Source organism: Rutidosis leptorrhynchoides, chromosome 2 (assembly GCF_046630445.1).
Source record: "Rutidosis leptorrhynchoides isolate AG116_Rl617_1_P2 chromosome 2, CSIRO_AGI_Rlap_v1, whole genome shotgun sequence".
NCBI lineage: Eukaryota > Viridiplantae > Streptophyta > Magnoliopsida > Asterales > Asteraceae > Rutidosis > Rutidosis leptorrhynchoides.
In genome coordinates, this window is record NC_092334.1 from 205,049,158 (window position 1) to 205,069,245 (window position 20,088).

At 33.8% G+C, this 20,088-nt stretch overlaps 4 protein-coding genes across 4 annotated transcripts; 1 reads left to right on the plus strand and 3 right to left on the minus strand.

The window, feature by feature from the left end:
• Window positions 1-889: 889 nt before the first annotated feature.
• On the plus strand, window positions 890-2,766 carry LOC139891654 (uncharacterized). Its single transcript, XM_071874631.1, has 4 exons — window positions 890-1,159; window positions 1,578-1,709; window positions 2,199-2,315; window positions 2,425-2,766. Exons 1-4 carry the CDS (start codon window positions 890-892, stop codon window positions 2,764-2,766), a joined length of 861 nt encoding a protein of 286 aa, XP_071730732.1.
• Window positions 2,767-3,120: 354 nt separating this feature from the next.
• Window positions 3,121-3,849, minus strand: LOC139888523 (protein MIZU-KUSSEI 1-like). The gene has a single exon (XM_071871528.1). The coding sequence runs from the start codon at window positions 3,847-3,849 to the stop codon at window positions 3,121-3,123; it is 729 nt and encodes a 242-aa protein (XP_071727629.1).
• A 162-nt stretch (window positions 3,850-4,011) lies between these two features.
• Window positions 4,012-8,376, minus strand: LOC139891655 (protein IQ-DOMAIN 22-like). Its single transcript, XM_071874632.1, has 4 exons — window positions 7,868-8,376; window positions 5,586-5,783; window positions 4,988-5,056; window positions 4,012-4,763 (listed from the first exon to the last, which is right to left on the minus strand). The coding sequence occupies exons 1-4, from the start codon at window positions 8,249-8,251 to the stop codon at window positions 4,161-4,163; spliced, it is 1,254 nt and encodes a 417-aa protein (XP_071730733.1). The 5' UTR covers window positions 8,252-8,376; the 3' UTR covers window positions 4,012-4,160.
• A 319-nt stretch (window positions 8,377-8,695) lies between these two features.
• On the minus strand, window positions 8,696-9,480 carry LOC139888524 (uncharacterized). Its single transcript, XM_071871529.1, has 3 exons — window positions 9,340-9,480; window positions 8,848-9,237; window positions 8,696-8,761 (listed from the first exon to the last, which is right to left on the minus strand). The coding sequence occupies exons 1-3, from the start codon at window positions 9,478-9,480 to the stop codon at window positions 8,696-8,698; spliced, it is 597 nt and encodes a 198-aa protein (XP_071727630.1).
• Window positions 9,481-20,088: the final 10,608 nt, after the last annotated feature.

A 20,088-nucleotide genomic window follows, 5' to 3' on the forward strand; every position in this document is an offset into this window, starting at 1 on the left:
GAATTCGGTTTTCGGTTAACCAAATTTAAAAATTTCAAAACCAAAAACCAAACCAAAAACCGAATTATGAATTCGGTTTCGGTTTCAATCAATCCGAAAATCGTTTAAAAAATTCGGTTTGATTTTTTTTTATTTGGATTCAATTCTATATTCAATTTATTCGTGTCCACCCTTAGCTGATACTAGTATATAAGGAAATGTGATGGGATTGTTTAGTCTCAAATACATTCCGTTAAGTTTCGCGGTTTTCACGTGAATATAACCCCCTGTTACCATACCCTCACTGCACCCTAATTCCATTCCATACTCAGTATATATTATACGCCCAAATCTCATTCGTTCTGTTCTGTTCGGTTCTGTTCTGTTGTAACCGTAATACATACATTTTTCTACGTCAAACGATTGAAACCCTAAATCTCTCTCAAAATCTCGAAATCATATTTTCAATTATTTAATGGCGACATAACATGCATACAACCCTAACCCTCAATTACATCAAATTTCACAATCTGCGTACAAGTTTCCCAATTCTATATCGAATTATCTCTTTTAAAACCCTAATTTTAGATATACAGGTACCGTCTTTTATGTATATACCCTGATTATTATTGAATACAGTATTAGCTATTCAGTGCTATGAAGCGCTTATCACATTGAACCCTACCTGAACAAATTATTATTATGTTTTATTCATTCTTGTATGAAATCTCGTTATATGCGTTTACAATAATCATACAGTTGATTTGATAATAAACTGAAAGAATAGAATAAATTTACTCGTACGTGTCCATATACATGTATGTATGTATGTACACATCCATATATGAATTGCTTGAGCTTAGATATAAGTATTTGATGTATGTGTAATTAGGTGACGAAGTGAGGTCGAATGGGATCGCTGCAAGAGAAGTTGAATAGGTTTAAGAAGCAGCAAGTGGAATGCCAGTCGACTCTTACGGACGTTGCAAGTTCGAAAACAAGTAATAAGATGACAACAACAAATTTTACTCCTAGAGTTGTTTCTGCTAGCACCATAACCAAAACGCCTGTTCCTGTGGTTAAGTTTTCTAAAGATACGGAGAGGTTGCAACATATTAATTATGTAAGGAATAGTCCTGTTGGAGCTCAGATCAAACGAGTTATTGATCTACTGTTTGAGGTATAAAGCTTGTTTCTGTTTATATTGTCCAGTGCTTTTAGTATTCATTTATTGATTGAAATTGCTCTTTAGCATCAGAAAAATATGTTGGCTGTGTTTTCTGTTAACGGCAGATAGAGACAGATTTGTAGTGTTTAGACTCAAATAAACAGATTTGTTCATGTTCCACTATCGAAGTTAGCTTTGAACTTCTTTTCTATTTTGTATTTTATAGTTTCCTATGTTTTAAACTTATGCTTTGTCATTATTCGCTTCATCATTCATATAGTACTCACATAATCGGTACAAATTTACAGTATGAAACCACAAATAATATGTTTGAATTATGATTGTGAGATGATGAACCATATGCGTTTATGGTTATAGTATCATGACAATTGCTTAATGCTTATTTAAGCTAGTTTTGCCAAATGTACAGTCAAGGAAATCCCTTACAGCTGAGCAAATAAATGAAGCTTGCTATGTTGATGTCAAATGCAACAAGGCTGTGTTCGAGAGTTTAGCAAAGAATCCAAAAGTGAATTACGACGGAAAGTGCTTCTCTTACAAGGTAATTGTTAGTTTTAAGATATATATGCTACTGTTAGGGTTTTGTGCCTTTCTAATGGTACATCACCATGAGCTGATGTAGTAATTTTTAACCAATTTATGTATGTATGGGTTGGAAACAACCAACGAGTAATCTTGTTGGGCTGCATACATTGTATGAGGTCAGAATACTAAAAACCTTCTAACTTAACTTTACTTCAGCATAATTTTTTTAATGAAGCCAAAGTGTTATTGAAATAGTGTTTTTGTTGTTGCATTTGACAATCTATTTCTTTATAACAAAGCTATAAAATTACGGGAATTTAACAATGTTTCTCGTTGACCTTTTCCAACTCGCCAACTTTTTCATTTTTACCAGTTACCAAACTTGCCTGGGCCCTGTTCTTTATTTACCTTTAGTTATGAGTCACTTCACATTATTGTGCTTCTGTTGAAGTTGTCTACATTTTAATGGCCTCAAGCATTCGCTGAATTAATTCTATATGTGCAGTCGAAACATAACGTCAGAGACCAGGAAGAACTTTTACGTTTAATAACGACATTTCCCGAGGGTATTGCTTATGCTGATCTTAAGGATGCCTACCCAACTGTCATGGATGATTTAAAGGTATTTTTTTTAATCTTTATTAATTTATTTATTGCCAATTATAAAACGGTAATTCATCTCTCTACTAGCTTATGAGGGATAATCTATATAATGTTTTTTTGAAACTCAGGCTCTGACATCTGAGCGAAAGATCTGGCTTCTGTCAAATTTGGACTCTCATGAAGAAATAGCGTACCCAAATGATCCTAAACTCTCTATCAAGGTTGATGATGAATTGAAACAACTATTTAGGGCAATTGAATTGCCACGAGACATGTTGGATATTGAGCGGGACCTACAAAAGAACGGTATGAAGCCCGCCACAAACACTGCTAGAAGGAGAGTTATGGCTCAGAACGGTAATGTATCAAGTAAACCAAAACAGAAGAAAAAGAAGAAAACCGAGATCAGTAAAAGGACAAAGCTCACTAATGCTCATCTTCTGGAACTTTTTGAAAATCTTACTGGCTAATTGCACCATCATCTTCGGTTAGTGTTAATGAATAACCAAGAGTATGCTAACAATTTTGTTTTTCGTTCATTTCGTCTTTATTGATGGAATTTATCGTAACCCGTCTTGAATCAATATATCTGTACTTGTAATTAGTTGCTGGTTTGTATAGTTTTTTTTTCTTCAAAGGATGATAAATGATACATTCACGTTTTTGAAAATAAACTATTATATCAAGATATGTTTATGTTCATATCCAACATCAACCATCCATATATATTTGGCTCCGAAACATTTGAAAAAACAGTCTAATAATAAACTTACAAAACACAACTAAATTGACTTATATAAGAAAATGGAGTAAACAAATCAAGATCATATCCTTACAAAAAAAATACTCAATTCAGGGCCATTATTGCCATCAGGACTCAACATGTAAAGTGTTTCTGAATCTTTTGATCCTACTACACGGTCAAAGTGGGCCCTCATGTATGCTATCTCACCATCTGGACCTTCCACGTCAGATTTTCCGGGCAACATTCCGGCACCCATTGACACCGACCGAAGCAACTCTATAATGTTCAAATCATCTTCCGTTGCATCCCGTTTCACCCCTAGACCGCCCTTTTTACCGTTAAAGAACATTGTCCATAACGGTTCTTCTAAAAGCTTAACCTTGTTGTCCTTATCCAATTGCTTCTCACATTCTAATGCGATTCGAACCATCCCTAAATTCATTTCATTTTGTATCTCATCCGTTTTAAGTTCCAATTCTAGAATCATGATTGGTGCCGTTTTAGGATTCTCTTGTATCGCAAGGCTAACACGGCCATTTTTGTATCCATACAAAGTGCCCGTGACACAATTTGTTCCTCGGTGGCCGTCTGGCAGATGGCCACTAGGCAACACAATCTTGCATGATGATTGTGACATAATTGGGAACGATCTAAAAACCGACCTAACAACCCGAAAAACTTTTGTTTGCTTCCCTTTTTTATAGGAAGATCGTATAAGGCCACTGGGTGGCGGTATTGGTGGCGGTGTTGGTGGCGGCTGATTCTGCTCCGGTGTTGGTGGTGGTGGCACATCATTTAACTCCCCCATTACCGGAATCTTTTTCAGATTCAGCAATGGGAGGAAATTTAGGTGTTGGTTTCATTTCGGATTAAGTTGCTAAAGTTGTGGTTAAAATTATTATACTTTGATGTTTCATTTAATTCTTGTGGTCTATGGTCTATTTTCGTTTCTTAAATTGGGCAGCTAAAATTGTCATCTAACGTTTATTTATAGAAACTACTCTAGTTATCAATACAAACAATACAATAATATGAAAGTTGAACATTTCTTCTATAAATTGTATATTCCTAAAACATCGTTCATTCTTCATGATCATACTACATTTTGAGAACGACTAATTAATTCCAATAACTACCACAAAACTCGCTTTCTTCGGTATCATAGACAGGCATTCCAAGTTGATCAAGCCGGCACGATCCTGGATAAGCCTTCTTAGTGAAACTTTCTCTTACGGTTGTAACTTTTTGCTTATTGGACACAAATTTATTACCCGAATCCTTTTTTGTCACATTAGAAACCTCGAGTTGAGGTCTAAGTCGTGGAGCACTTAATGATCTAACTTTAGCCCGTGATGACTCGGTGTTAGCCATGTAACTTGGGTGGCCCGAGTATCTGCTGCTAATGCAGCTACTCGGACCATCACTTTGAACAGGTGTAGAAACGCCACCTCTTAACGAATCGTCGTAAGAGTTCACTTCACAAGATGCACAAGGAGTTGAGATTGTTGGTTGGAATGTTGATCCTCTTGATGTGGTCAAACTTTGACTATACGCGAAATTGACGTGGTCCGGTTGAAAGTGCTTTCGTCCTTTAGTCATTACGCGGTGCTCAATTGTATCGACTTCAACAATTTTGTCGTTTTGGTGGTCAAGGATTGAACCGTCAAGAAACGTACTTTCTTTACTAGTTATACCTAGAGCGTAAGATTTTGAGCCGTTCCTCTGCATTCGATATTTGGTTACATCAAAATGTAACATTAGACATTACTTTTTCGATTAGCAATTGTGTTTATGAAAATCCCATAGGAAACTACATCTTGACTAAAACATGTAACAAGACTATTTCTTAATATATTTTGTTTACATTGTACAATAAAATAGCACATTAGACTTGAATAATACAATAGTCATTTTGAATTGAAACTTTTTGTAATTAATCATAATACCTTTGATGTCGAACGATGATCGTGTTTAGTATGTGGAAAGTGTTCGACTTTTTCAGGTGTTGGAGGTCCCTGCAAGTAAAAGACAGTAGGTTACTACAATGTAAAGATGCTCTAAAAATGTCGGTATCAATTCAAATCAAAACGTTATAAAGTCTCACATAGAGGTTATATGTTGACTCTAAAGTGACGTTTATCGAAGTGGAAGGCCGGATATTAGGACATGCATGATGTGCAATCACACAAACCTAATATCTATAACGACTCAAAAAATATAGTTCTACATTACAAACCCAGGTCCCTTTTTATTTGATATTACATTAACTATTATTTTGATAAATGACTTATAATGTTTTTAGTATTATTGAACTTATTATTATATATGAAAAACTTTCGTATATAAAAGACGCACAGTTATTTATTAAACAGAGCCTATAAAAATGACAAAACGGCTATTTTAAAGTGTATAATTGTATGCACGTAACCGATAACTCGCAAGTTTGAAAATTTTGAAGTTAATTCAATAATAGTTGGTATTGGTTGTTCAAGTTCAAGTTCAAATTCAAAAATCTAGAGGGAAAAAATTGGAAGAAGGGGTTACATGATGATGGTGTAAATGTGAGGTGGGCTTGGTGGTTAAATCAGAGATTTGGGACCTCAATGCGCGTGCACGGGCCTGGGCCCGTATCAAAGCCTGCAAACCTCGCATCATATCTGCAGTTTGTTTTCTTAGAATGTGACCTCTCACAACCGCTTGCAGCTTCACTAATGCTTTTAAAGCCCTCAATGCCCTCCTTGCCTATAAATCAATTTATTCTATCATCTTCACAAAATTTATATCAAAAATACTATATACTGTACCAAAAAGTATATAAGTGATAAATGTTGCGAGGATCTTTTAAATATAGCTCATCATTAGTACACTTAAAATAATTGTACAATTAAATAACACAACTTTAAATTATTAATTAATTGTCATGTACTATATTTTGATACATACATATTATACTACATATCTAATTGAGATAGTCCAAATAAATAGTACTATTTGGACTACCTCAATCTCACACTAATGGACCTCAAACTTTATTCAACGTACGAATTAGCCCTCTCCTCAATTTTACTAAAAAACTCCACACCCTCGAGAAAATACAAAACACCCCCCAACCTTACCCCCGACCCGCCTCGCCTCCCCGTTATTGTTATTATAATAATATTATATAATATATTTCGTCTTTTCATCGTTTTTTTTGTTTTTTTTTTTTTTGTTTTCACCTTTTTTTCCTTTTTCCAAAAAAACCCCAAACTCTGTTTAAAAATTAAAATCGGCCCCCCAAACAGTGGGTTAAAGTGTCAAATAATCATTTTCATCAAAAAATCTTAACTAAACTCCACCCAAATATTCAACGGGTCATATCTTCTCGCTCGCAACGAGTTAAATTTTTCCGACACCATCGTTAAACTCGAAATAATTTTAGGAACACAATGTCACTAACTATACGCAAAATAGACTCTTTTTAAAAAACGCTAAATATTTGAGGTACTTTTCATACACGTTGATTTTGCGTTAAATTTTTAAAAGTCGACAATTCCATAGCGAAACGCGGAGATGCACATATATTGTTAATTTAAAATAACATTTAAATCTTTCACGGATTATTCCTTTTAGTTCGACTCGAGTTGCGCTTCAACGACATCATCGTTAACCACGAAATAATTTTACAAACTAAACGCACTAAAATACATTGAAAACCGAACCCCCTGCGCGAAGCGAGGGTTAGTAAACTAGTTATTACCAATAAACCATAGACTATTTCACTATTGCTTTCAAAGCCCTCAATCCTCTCGGTGCCTATACATCTATCATATATAGGAATATATAACCTTGTATTTATTCTACTCGCACATCTCATAACAAAATTTTTCATGAATATTTACTATAACCCCATGTTTAAAGATACATCTCAATACTGTTAGCCCCCACCCTATGGTATATATTTACAATTACAATTTTATGTGACTTATGTAAAAAAAAAAAAAAATGCTTGTAACGTTACACTATTTCCTTTTTAAGTGTAACGTTAGTATTCAATAAATATAGCGCACATGTAGGTTACCATTTATAACGCTGAAGTGTTGTTTACGTTTTGACAGTGGAAACGTTAAGAAGACAGCTTAGTCGTTTTCTATCAAGTTGTTAGAAATTGTTACAAACATGTCACATCTATTTAAGTACGTTACTAGAATTAGTTTTGCACTTAATTGTGATATATCGTTACAAAAATTTAAATTAAGTAACTGTACAAAACTATCAATTTTAGTAGAAGATCATGACAGCTTACCTGCCATTTTAATTTTAATAAACTATAATAAACATTAAACTTCATGGGACATATGTTATCATGTCTATTCAATAATTCACTAAATCAAATGTCCATTAATTGTGATATATTGTTAAAAAGTATTTGGTAATTAATATATCTTAAGTTTCAGTTACGGTGTCCACTATTCAATTATAAGGTTTTAAAATTCATTATTATTATTAATTATTAATATTACTCGTAATATTAATAATTTTGTTCTTTATAATATTTACATTTCCTATATACGTATTAAATATTCTGATATAAGGAGTATTTAATATGTGTCATACACATTAGAAAAAGCTCTGTATATAAAAACAAGACAAATAATCCTATAATTCGTTCATAAACTAATTTATAAACCCTTAAAGTGGGATTAGAAGCTAGTGAAATACTACCTTTGACAAAACGGCCTAACTATAACATATTCTGTCTAAACAAATTGAGTAATTAATATTTAATGTACTAATGTAATTATCTAATATAATTAAACAAATAAATCAAGTGTTACCATACATACCAAATAAGCTCGAAATCGTGATTGAATTTGAATAGCAGCCAATTCCCGACGAGAACCATACCCGTTGGTTCTACTAGTCATCCTTACAACCTCTGCAGCCGCTTGAGCTGCGACTACTGCTGCATCAACTACTGCAGCAGTAGCCGCAGCAAGCGCAATTGCATGCTTGTTAGGATCTTCATGTTGATTCACATTATGATGATTGTTATGGATTGAGGTTATTCCGAGAGAATTTGAATTAGTTGGATGACAAGGACTTTCTCTACGAGATATCATGAAGCTCCATCGTCGTTTTAGTTGCTTTTTAGATTGTGAACGAGACGTGGGCGTGTCGTTTGATTTGAATCCTAGTAGTGATTTGAAGAACTTTGAAGCTTTTCCCATTTTTTGTGAATTGTTTGGTTACTCCTTTAGTTTGTTAGGCAATGCATTTTAGTGTGAAATTAAAATGAATAGTGTAATTGTGTGATAGAGAACGAGTTTGAGTGTGAATAGGCGACTTGGGAGAGACTATAAGGTATGGATGAAAAGCATGGGGTTACTTTGGTGTCTTGTATCTATTTGATAACTGACCTCGTGGGGCTATTATTTTTTATTTGTTTTTTTATTTATTTATCTGTTTTAGAAAATAAAAGAAAGAAAGAAAACTACGAGTATTTATTTTAGATGTATGTAGGCGTTTGTTAGCTTTTTTTTTTTTGTTTTATTTTTTTTTAGCAAAACATTGTAAATAACATTAAATCAACCTTCACCAAATCAGTGAAGAATTGAGAAACAATTACAAAATGGTCAAAGAGGGCTTACAATGACTTGCCCTTTTGATATGCACTATGAAGCATCCATGAGTAAAGAAACTTGGCTACAGTACCCATACATACACCATACAAGCATTAACTATTTAAACAGAGACTACAAAACATAATTAGACAAATACCCAAGGTTGATTTGCCTATAAATAAAATTGGTAGCCATTGAAAAACCTTTATCTTTATACGCTCCACACTTGCGACCCAACACATGTATGATCCGTTAAAAACCAATTCGTTACGCGCCATCCATATAGTCCATATAGTAGCCGGACTAATAAGTTTCCAAAAAATTTTCGCCCTAATCCCCAAACCATCACACCAATCATGAGAAAACTCTAGAATATTCGAAGGGAGAATCCAACAAACATTCCACCAATTAAAAAGAGACGACCATACCTTGTATGACCATGAACAATGTAGGAATAGATGGTCTATCGACTCGACATGAGCAAGACACCATCCGCATTTATCATTCGTGATGTCCCGAAGACACCTTCTATAACCCAAAACTTCTTTAACCGGAACACCTTCTTGAACCGTTTGCCAATGAAAAATAGCTATCTTTGTTGGAACAATTTTATCCCATACCAAATGAAGTCAATCGATATCATTAACAACATTAGAAGAAATCATCACTCGCACCCATTCCGCAACCGTGTATACTTTATCAACCGAATGTACCCATTGAAACTCATCTTCTTTTGAAAAATCAAAAACTTTACCATTTAACAAAGCCAATAAATTTTGAAGTTGACCATTTTGATACTCATTAAGGGAATTTACAAACCCAAAATCCCATTCCATATTTGTAACACCGTACTTTTTTTTTTTTAAATCACAGCGGAAGTATTTAAAGCATAAACATTTATATATTACAATACAACTGGTGTTACTTTTCAAAACAGTTATACATAGTTATATTAAACATCAGAGTTCTTCAGTGTGTCAAACATAACCGAAGGACGGGTATCTTCTCACGTCCCTAGCATGTAAAACAATATAAACTGCAGGGGAGAATATGTGGGGGATTAGCACAACGCTAAGTGAATGAGATATTCCAACAGATATTACTATCAAGTACCAAGCCTATCTTTTAGGGATCGTGCATCAGTCACAGGCATGTGGACATAGCGTTACACAGCTATCATATAATATAACACTACACATCTGTAACATACAGAGCTAGGCAGTAATTCAACTAACAAAGCAGCAATAACATCAACAAGCTATTCACTAAAGGCACCAAAGGCACTACACTAACATAGCCTTACATAGCTATACAATAAGGGTATCAATAGCTCTACACAGCTGTAACAACCCGTCCTTATCCACCTGGACGAAGTCATCAACATTTGGTCCCTTTGCGATGATCGACTCCAAGTAATGTCCTTAAAATGAGCAAATGCACAGCGGAAGACTTAATTCGTACCTGAGAATAAACATGCTTTAAAGTGTCAACCAAAAGGTTGGTGAGTTCATAGGTTTATCATAACAATCTTTTTAATATATTAATAGACCACAAGATTTCATAATCATAAACATAATACACTCGCAAGTGTATGTAAAGCATTCTAAGTGGTTGAGCACTTGGTAACCATACTTAACTATTAATCAACGTCGCATATTCCCTTTATTATGAAATCTCACTACACTGTACCAAGTGTAGCCTACAAAACGAAGTACTGTGCAACCGTTGAATACTGGTCGTCCAGTCCGGTTGGGGTTGTCAGGCCCGATAGATCTATCAACAGGATTCGCGTTTACAATACCCATGTAAATAGTAGTTACCAAGCTACAGGGAAGTATGCCAGTGGTACAACTCAACGTAGAATATATTTTTAAGTACTTGTGTCTATTTCGTAAACATTTATAAAAGCAGCGCATGTATTCTCAGCCCAAAAATATATATTGCAAAAGCAATTAAAAAGGGAGCAAATGAAACTCACACTACTGTATTTTGTAGTAAAAATACATGTGACGATATTGAACAATGCAGGGTTGACCTCGGATTCACGAACCTATATCATTTATATGTATATTAATACATATAATGGTAATCAAATAATTACAACTATTAATTATAATATATTTATGTATAAAATCTTTATTTGTCATAATATGATAATAATGAAAATAATAATTTTTATAAAAATGGTAATTTTAATAGAAATGATACTATAAATAAATATGAAGATAAAATAATATTACTAATATCAATAATCTTAATCATAATACTAATAATAATAATTTTTCTAATAATGTTAATCTTAATAAGATGACAATTTTAATTAATAATAATGATAATAATAATAATAATAAATATGATAATGATAATATTAATAACAAAAATACTAAAAGTGCTACCTTAATGAAACAAGCTCCAAAAAGGAAAAATAACTGCCCATGCCTGGGCTCGAACCTGCGACGTCCCTCTAACCCGATAACATCCTAAACATTTCATTACCATTTCATTTCTGATTTAACCACTACCCTAAATCATTAACAATAATCCTCCATTATTCATAATCATAATCATCATCGTGATGATCATCATCTTACCGGCATTATCACATCATCATCATCATCATCTCGAAATATTTCATGATCGTGCACCATTAACCTATCATTTTATGTATCATTCTCAAAATCATGGTACCATTATCTAAACCGTCTAATCTCTATAATCAGGTCCAATCTATAAAGTCCATTAACACAGTCCAAAAACAAGTAAGTTTACGGCCCAATCTAATTTTAGTGTACCTGACCCGTTGTATAATTCGGCCCAACACAGTCCAGTAACATTATTAACGTTGATAGTCCAATAATTTACTCAAACCCATATTGATCTAAAATAGAGAAGTTGTGGGTGGGATGTTTGGGTTCAATAACAACCGTCCCTACTGTGTTATCATAATTATCATCATCAATTGTTAATATCATCCGAGCCATGATTATAATCATAACTGCATCATTCTTAATCTAATTACTAACTTAATCATTATGTTATTATTATCATCTTATCCTTTCATCATGATTATAGTTTTCGAATCATCTCCTCAAAAATTACTAAATCATCATCGTATTCATATTTGTTCCAACAGAAATAGAACTAGACTTTTGGCCCAACAACACAACTCATCATCATCATCCTATTATCCAGCCCAAGTTTACTCTCGGCCAAATCCTAACTCATCGGTCCAATGCATAAACTAAAGGTTCACGGCTAAAATTAGAAACAAGGTAAGATAGGATCGAGCAATAATAGTTTAAGTATCTAATTCACTAATGCGTTTTAAATCTTGTGTTTTTCCTGTTGATGGGACCAGCAACGAAAGGATAGCAAAGTGAACAATTAGTCTCCACTTTCCTCTTTATTATCATATTATACTCCTATTAACCAAGTGGGGTTAATCCTTTTTAGTGTGTCGGCCAACAAGGAGATAATATACAACCATATAGTATTGTTTATTAGCAAGTGGGTTTTGGAAATAAAAGCCAAATAAATGGCGGTTTTGTAAGAAGAAACAGAAAACAGTCCGAATATAGCAGCAGTAGTAATGGTGATTGTGATAAAGGTAACAGGAACCAGTCGGAGTAGTTTGGTTATGATTTTTACAGGTTACGGTTTGGTTATCTTCATCGACTGCAGTAGCAGCTTTATTCGATGGTGGCTATGGCGGTTTTTCGAATAAGATTAGGAGAGAAGTATAGAGAGAGAGAGAGCTAGAAAAGTGTTGGTTCAAGGTGGCATGGTGGTGGTAGCTGGTGATATTTCTCACGGTGGAGTGGAGGTGGATTTAGGTGGTTAATGGTTGATGTCAAACGTGTGATGGAGAATATGGTAACGGGTTGGTTTCGAGTGTTTTTAATTACTTTCAACCAACATATATGAACCCGTGATGATCAATAAGATCTAGTAATATGTTCAAGTTAGGATAACGATATACCTTCGAGAAAGACGAGTGAATGGTGATCATGGGTCTCGGTTTAATAGTAGTTATTCGTAGCTCATAACAACAATAACAGTTCTTTAAAGTGTTTGGCTTGGTGGTTTACGGTTGCAGTAGAAACTGAGCTAGCAGCAACAATAAACAAGTTATCGAACACAAGGGCAGTTGGTTGATTGGTGGGTGTACTCGATGATATTTCAGTCATGAAGCAGAAACTGAACGGTATTAACAAGATGGCGGTTTAAATGGTATTTAATTGGTGATGGTTTATTCACGAATGGAACAAGAAAATGGTTATGGGTTTCGATAGTGATGGTTATGAGGGTGTCATGGTGGTAACAGGAAGGAATAAAAAGGGTGAAGGTTAACCTTGATTAATTGGTTTACTAGTCGTGGTGCCTTGAACAAGAAAGTGATGGTGACTCAAGATGGTTTATGGCTTTCGATTTGATACAGAAGGTAGTAGGAACAACTACTATGGTGGCGTGTAGTTTCATGGTGATGAAGCTGAGTTTTGTAGATGATGAGAGTGGTGATCGAAGATGTCTAAAAGAGAAAGGGTTTTATGAGGATCACGAGAGATAGAGAAAGAAAGATGTAGTTTGAAAGAGTGGTTCAATTTCCGTGATAATCTATGTGTATATTTCTATATATTAGATTATGATTACATAAACAATATGATTACACAAACAAAAACAGTCTCTTTCAATTCATAATTCAGTATCACGGATGAAAAAGTGATCCAATCAAGAATAGTAACTCCAAATTAAACACAGTAATTCAATTTATAATATACATAAAAAAAACGTGTCATAATAAAGCCTCATCCTTGTTTCATCTTACCGACGTTTTATTAGAGGTAGTCTTTAGTGCCCCGTTGCTAGTCGGTGGCGGATAAAAGTATTTTGAAAAGGATCCCAAAACTTTAAATTAAATTCATGTATTTATTTTGTCATAAAAGGTGCGAAACATGACCGAGTAGGCTCGTCTATCCTTTATTTTATTACACTCACAATCTCGCAACTTATTTAATATTAATCGAATAATGGATGTGTGTTATTATCGTTTACTAAATAGATTTGAAATCACATATATTTTATATATTTATATTAAATTTTATTATATCTTATATTAATTTAAATATTATCTATAACAACAATTGCATATAACAGTTTATTAATATTATTATATATAATTATTTATATTTACCTATTTATATATACTTATCTATTTACAAATAATAGTTCGTGAATCGTCGAAAATGGTCGAAGGTGAATTGAATATATGAAACAGTTCAAAATTTTCGAGACTCAACCTAACAGACTTTGCTTGTCGTGTTAAAATCGAATATGAATTAAGTTTAAATTTGGTCGGAAATTTCCGGGTCGTCACAGTACCTACCCGTTAAAGAAATTTCGTCCCTAAATTTGAGTGAGGTGGTTATGGCTAACAATAAAAATGTTTTAATGACGAATATGAGCTGATAAATAGAGTTTTATCATTATTGATTAAGATAGATAAAACGATTCGATTACGTGAAGCGTACGAATGAAGCTGTCACAAAAGAGTGAAATGAGGAAATTAAAGATTCGTCTTAACTTCTGACATAGTCAAGGTTGATTTCCAAAATTCAAGGAATTTAAAGAAATCTCCTAATCGGCACGAAAATGTAATCGCACGATTTATTAGCAGATTGTCGAAGTTACGGAAGAACAGAAATATCAAGGAAATATTTCTGTGATATGCTTAGAAATTTAGTAGAATGAAAGAGTCGTGTAACATGGCACATGATGAGGGTAAGATATGTGAACCATCATCACATTCCATTAGAAATTTAGCATAACTTACTGTAATATAACCACGTTGGCCTGACGTCATTATATTATACTAAGTCATGCTTCAATTTCCAACACTACTTCAAAATCATTCATAGTTCAAACTCGAATTTTAAAGAAATTTAGAAACTAAAGTAGTTTCCTTTATGATTTAATATAGATATCACGAAGAGATAAATAATTTTGGACGAGAATATTTATGAAAATATCTTCAGAAATATCGAAGATATTTATGATGATATTTTGGAATTTCTAAGTTCGATGGTTGATGAAGAAAGATTTTCCGCAAGATTTTATCATAAGTATGGAGCAAGATATTCGTTGAAAGTTTCATCGAATCTAGAATTACCTGAATTCTCTGAATATAGGGTTTGGTACTTGTATTTTTCCTTGGTCTCCTTCATGGTTAGCTCAATCCGTTTTTCAATACCAAATTTTCTATCGAGCGTTCCTAACACTTCCTTCTTTATCATCAACTTTTGGCCATTAAGATCATCTACAACATGCTGCTTCGTCAGCATTTTCAAAGTTAACGGATCTGGATCATTGGTTATCAAACCGAGGTGGTTTCAGGAGAATTGTGTTTTTAGATGATTAAACGCTGATGATAGTATGGTGGAATATAAAAGGTTCCCCAGTGACAATAAAGAGTACGCATATATATAAAGGTTGTTTCAGATGAATAGTCGGAGTTGACTTGCTGAAGCTGTGATAAAATTTGCTACTTTGGAAAGGTAGTGCAAAGTGATTTTTGGTAGTAACATCGCCAAAGGAGCTAGCGCATATACGTGTTAAACCTTTACTCAGGTTCCGAGAGTTTTTCAGGTGCATAAATATATGCATTAATCTTTTCTTCCGTAGATGAAGTGCGGTTGGTTCATCTTCTTGATTGAGGTGTTTTCAAGAATCATGAAAGGTTTGAATGCAAATTGGAATCGTCAAGATACAAATGAGGTTTAAGATGAAATCAAGTTACAAAGGATGTTTAAGATGAAATCAAGTGGCAAACTTGAAGAATTATTTAGTTTCATATGTTATAATCAGTATTTTAATTCATTTTAATTGTCCAATATTATTTGCCCACAGTCTATAGTCCACATTTAACAGTCCAATAATTCGTACATAGTTTAATATATAACATTCGAATTAATTAATACGTATCGTGACCCGTGTACCGGTCTCAGTATTGATCACAACTCAAACTATATATATATTTTGGAATCAACCTCAACCCTGTATAGCTAACTCCATCATTTACATATAGAGTGTCTATGGTTGTTCCAAGATAAATATATAGATGGGTCAATATGATATGTCGAAACCTTGTATACGTGTCCCGTTATTTAAAGTGCGTAAAATAAATACAGAAATTAAATGACGATATATAAAATTGAGAGAATGTAAATTGTGATAATTAAATTGCGATAAATAAAATGTAACCAGTTAGCTAGGAATAGTTAGCTAGGAACAGTTAGCATGGATTCTTAACAATATTTCAATTAGTTAGTTCGTTTGTTTCTAACAAATTTTACTTTGTCCGATGTTTTCTTCATTATGCCACTTGTTGGATTCTGATAGATCAAAATCCAAATATGAAATTGAATGAAAATGGTTATTCTGTGATGAACGGATACGTATATCGGTGGATGTAAGTAGGATAGTAAACGACTGTTGAATCAGCTTCGAAGAATGTACATTGTAACTTATTAATGTGAAATCTGAATATTCCTCGGGTATTACCTACCCGTTAAAATATTTTCACAATTAACACTTTGTACTAAAGAATTTTTAATTACAATCTTTATGAAAACATATATACATATATATTTTCTTCAGATGCAATCATGGATTTAATGAGTTAATATGATATTAACTCATCTGATTTACCATTAGAACAAGAATATATAATCTCTAAAACATTAGAGGTTACATAATCACTATGTCGAACTAAGATAAATGATGTAGAACGTCATGTAGAACAATGATTATACTCAAGGTACAGAATGAAATGTCGAAGATGGTGACGCGGATGTTGTTCTTGGTGGTACTAGTGCTGTTGGTGCTGAGGCTGGTGATGTTACTGGTGTTGATGATACTGCTAGTGCTTGCAAATTGTGTACCGTGCTCTCTAAAGTTAACACTCGAGCTCGGAGTTCTTTAACTTCTTCTACTAACCCTGGTTGGTTATCAGTGTGAGGTAGAGGTCGGATATCTTCTCTAGTTCCGTTAATGGTAGCCTCAAGACGAAAAATTCTTGCAAAAAGGGTATAAACGGTGTTGCGAACAGGTTCGCCGGTGAGCGGGTCGAGCACTCCGACGTTAGGTGGTAAGTTCGTCTCGTGATATGGAGTACCTTCTTCATTTCTCCATAGGGTAAGTATTTCGCGAACCCATCCCCACTTTCTAAAGAAATCACGGTAGTTGATCGGTTGGTGCGCTCCCGTCACGCTATCTTCGGAGTCAGAAGAACTTGGTCGATTTGTAGAGGCCATCGTACGCGATCACAGAAAAGATTTTTGGTATGAAAAATTTAGTGAGAGCAAATGATAGTTGGATGGTATTCTCAATGCATAATATGCCTAGATATATATAATACCAGGATCCCTTAAATTACGGAGAAATTTACGGAAGATATCAGGCAAAATTTACCGTAATAGATACGCTAAGATATAAATTTGTCTATACACTATCTATGTAATAAAGGCAGTAAGGCATGTCTAGACTTAGGAATGATTAGCAGGAAATTTTCCACTAGGAATGATATACAATACTTATAATATGCAGCTAAGGTCGAAGTCCAGACTCGCTAATGCATCCTAACAACTATCAGTTAGACACACTAATGCAAGACCTGGTTCGCTAGGACCAACGCTCTGATACCACCTGTAACAACCCGTCCTTATCCACCTGGACGAAGTCATCAACATTTGGTCCCTTTGCGATGATCGACTCCAAGTAATGTCCTTAAAATGAGCAAATGCACAGCGGAAGACTTAATTCGTACCTGAGAATAAACATGCTTTAAAGTGTCAACCAAAAGGTTGGTGAGTTCATAGGTTTATCATAACAATCTTTTTAATATATTAATAGACCACAAGATTTCATAATCATAAACATAATACACTCGCAAGTGTATGTAAAGCATTCTAAGTGGTTGAGCACTTGGTAACCATACTTAACTATTAATCAACGTCGCATATTCCCTTTATTATGAAATCTCACTACACTGTACCAAGTGTAGCCTACAAAACGAAGTACTGTGCAACCGTTGAATACTGGTCGTCCAGTCCGGTTGGGGTTGTCAGGCCCGATAGATCTATCAACAGGATTCGCGTTTACAATACCCATGTAAATAGTAGTTACCAAGCTACAGGGAAGTATGCCAGTGGTACAACTCAACGTAGAATATATTTTTAAGTACTTGTGTCTATTTCGTAAACATTTATAAAAGCAGCGCATGTATTCTCAGCCCAAAAATATATATTGCAAAAGCAATTAAAAAGGGAGCAAATGAAACTCACACTACTGTATTTTGTAGTAAAAATACATGTGACGATATTGAACAATGCAGGGTTGACCTCGGATTCACGAACCTATATCATTTATATGTATATTAATACATATAATGGTAATCAAATAATTACAACTATTAATTATAATATATTTATGTATAAAATCTTTATTTGTCATAATATGATAATAATGAAAATAATAATTTTTATAAAAATGGTAATTTTAATAGAAATGATACTATAAATAAATATGAAGATAAAATAATATTACTAATATCAATAATCTTAATCATAATACTAATAATAATAATTTTTCTAATAATGTTAATCTTAATAAGATGACAATTTTAATTAATAATAATGATAATAATAATAATAATAAATATGATAATGATAATATTAATAACAAAAATACTAAAAGTGCTACCTTAATGAAACAAGCTCCAAAAAGGAAAAATAACTGCCCATGCCTGGGCTCGAACCTGCGACGTCCCTCTAACCCGATAACATCCTAAACATTTCATTACCATTTCATTTCTGATTTAACCACTACCCTAAATCATTAACAATAATCCTCCATTATTCATAATCATAATCATCATCGTGATGATCATCATCTTACCGGCATTATCACATCATCATCATCATCATCTCGAAATATTTCATGATCGTGCACCATTAACCTATCATTTTATGTATCATTCTCAAAATCATGGTACCATTATCTAAACCGTCTAATCTCTATAATCAGGTCCAATCTATAAAGTCCATTAACACAGTCCAAAAACAAGTAAGTTTACGGCCCAATCTAATTTTAGTGTACCTGACCCGTTGTATAATTCGGCCCAACACAGTCCAGTAACATTATTAACGTTGATAGTCCAATAATTTACTCAAACCCATATTGATCTAAAATAGAGAAGTTGTGGGTGGGATGTTTGGGTTCAATAACAACCGTCCCTACTGTGTTATCATAATTATCATCATCAATTGTTAATATCATCCGAGCCATGATTATAATCATAACTGCATCATTCTTAATCTAATTACTAACTTAATCATTATGTTATTATTATCATCTTATCCTTTCATCATGATTATAGTTTTCGAATCATCTCCTCAAAAATTACTAAATCATCATCGTATTCATATTTGTTCCAACAGAAATAGAACTAGACTTTTGGCCCAACAACACAACTCATCATCATCATCCTATTATCCAGCCCAAGTTTACTCTCGGCCAAATCCTAACTCATCGGTCCAATGCATAAACTAAAGGTTCACGGCTAAAATTAGAAACAAGGTAAGATAGGATCGAGCAATAATAGTTTAAGTATCTAATTCACTAATGCGTTTTAAATCTTGTGTTTTTCCTGTTGATGGGACCAGCAACGAAAGGATAGCAAAGTGAACAATTAGTCTCCACTTTCCTCTTTATTATCATATTATACTCCTATTAACCAAGTGGGGTTAATCCTTTTTAGTGTGTCGGCCAACAAGGAGATAATATACAACCATATAGTATTGTTTATTAGCAAGTGGGTTTTGGAAATAAAAGCCAAATAAATGGCGGTTTTGTAAGAAGAAACAGAAAACAGTCCGAATATAGCAGCAGTAGTAATGGTGATTGTGATAAAGGTAACAGGAACCAGTCGGAGTAGTTTGGTTATGATTTTTACAGGTTACGGTTTGGTTATCTTCATCGACTGCAGTAGCAGCTTTATTCGATGGTGGCTATGGCGGTTTTTCGAATAAGATTAGGAGAGAAGTATAGAGAGAGAGAGAGCTAGAAAAGTGTTGGTTCAAGGTGGCATGGTGGTGGTAGCTGGTGATATTTCTCACGGTGGAGTGGAGGTGGATTTAGGTGGTTAATGGTTGATGTCAAACGTGTGATGGAGAATATGGTAACGGGTTGGTTTCGAGTGTTTTTAATTACTTTCAACCAACATATATGAACCCGTGATGATCAATAAGATCTAGTAATATGTTCAAGTTAGGATAACGATATACCTTCGAGAAAGACGAGTGAATGGTGATCATGGGTCTCGGTTTAATAGTAGTTATTCGTAGCTCATAACAACAATAACAGTTCTTTAAAGTGTTTGGCTTGGTGGT

Excerpts from the sequence above, each read along its gene's own strand:
- LOC139891654 (XM_071874631.1), top strand. The coding sequence starts at position 890 with ATGGGATCGCTGCAAGAGAAGTTGAATAGGTTTAAGAAGCAGCAAGTG. Across the intron at positions 1,160-1,577 it reads TTATTGATCTACTGTTTGAG|TCAAGGAAATCCCTTACAGC; the intron begins GTATAAAGCTTG and ends CCAAATGTACAG. Across the intron at positions 2,316-2,424 it reads CTGTCATGGATGATTTAAAG|GCTCTGACATCTGAGCGAAA; the intron begins GTATTTTTTTTA and ends TTTGAAACTCAG.
- LOC139888523 (XM_071871528.1), bottom strand. The coding sequence starts at position 3,849 with ATGGGGGAGTTAAATGATGTGCCACCACCACCAACACCGGAGCAGAAT.
- LOC139888524 (XM_071871529.1), bottom strand. The coding sequence starts at position 9,480 with ATGGAATGGGATTTTGGGTTTGTAAATTCCCTTAATGAGTATCAAAAT. Across the intron at positions 9,238-9,339 it reads GGGTACATTCGGTTGATAAA|ATAGCTATTTTTCATTGGCA; the intron begins GTATACACGGTT and ends GTTCCAACAAAG. Across the intron at positions 8,762-8,847 it reads TGGAGCGTATAAAGATAAAG|TTAATGCTTGTATGGTGTAT; the intron begins GTTTTTCAATGG and ends CTGTTTAAATAG.
- LOC139891655 (XM_071874632.1), bottom strand. The coding sequence starts at position 8,251 with ATGGGAAAAGCTTCAAAGTTCTTCAAATCACTACTAGGATTCAAATCA. Across the intron at positions 5,057-5,585 it reads CACATTTACACCATCATCAT|GGACCTCCAACACCTGAAAA; the intron begins GTAACCCCTTCT and ends TTTTACTTGCAG. Across the intron at positions 4,764-4,987 it reads ATCATCGTTCGACATCAAAG|AGGAACGGCTCAAAATCTTA; the intron begins GTATTATGATTA and ends TATCGAATGCAG.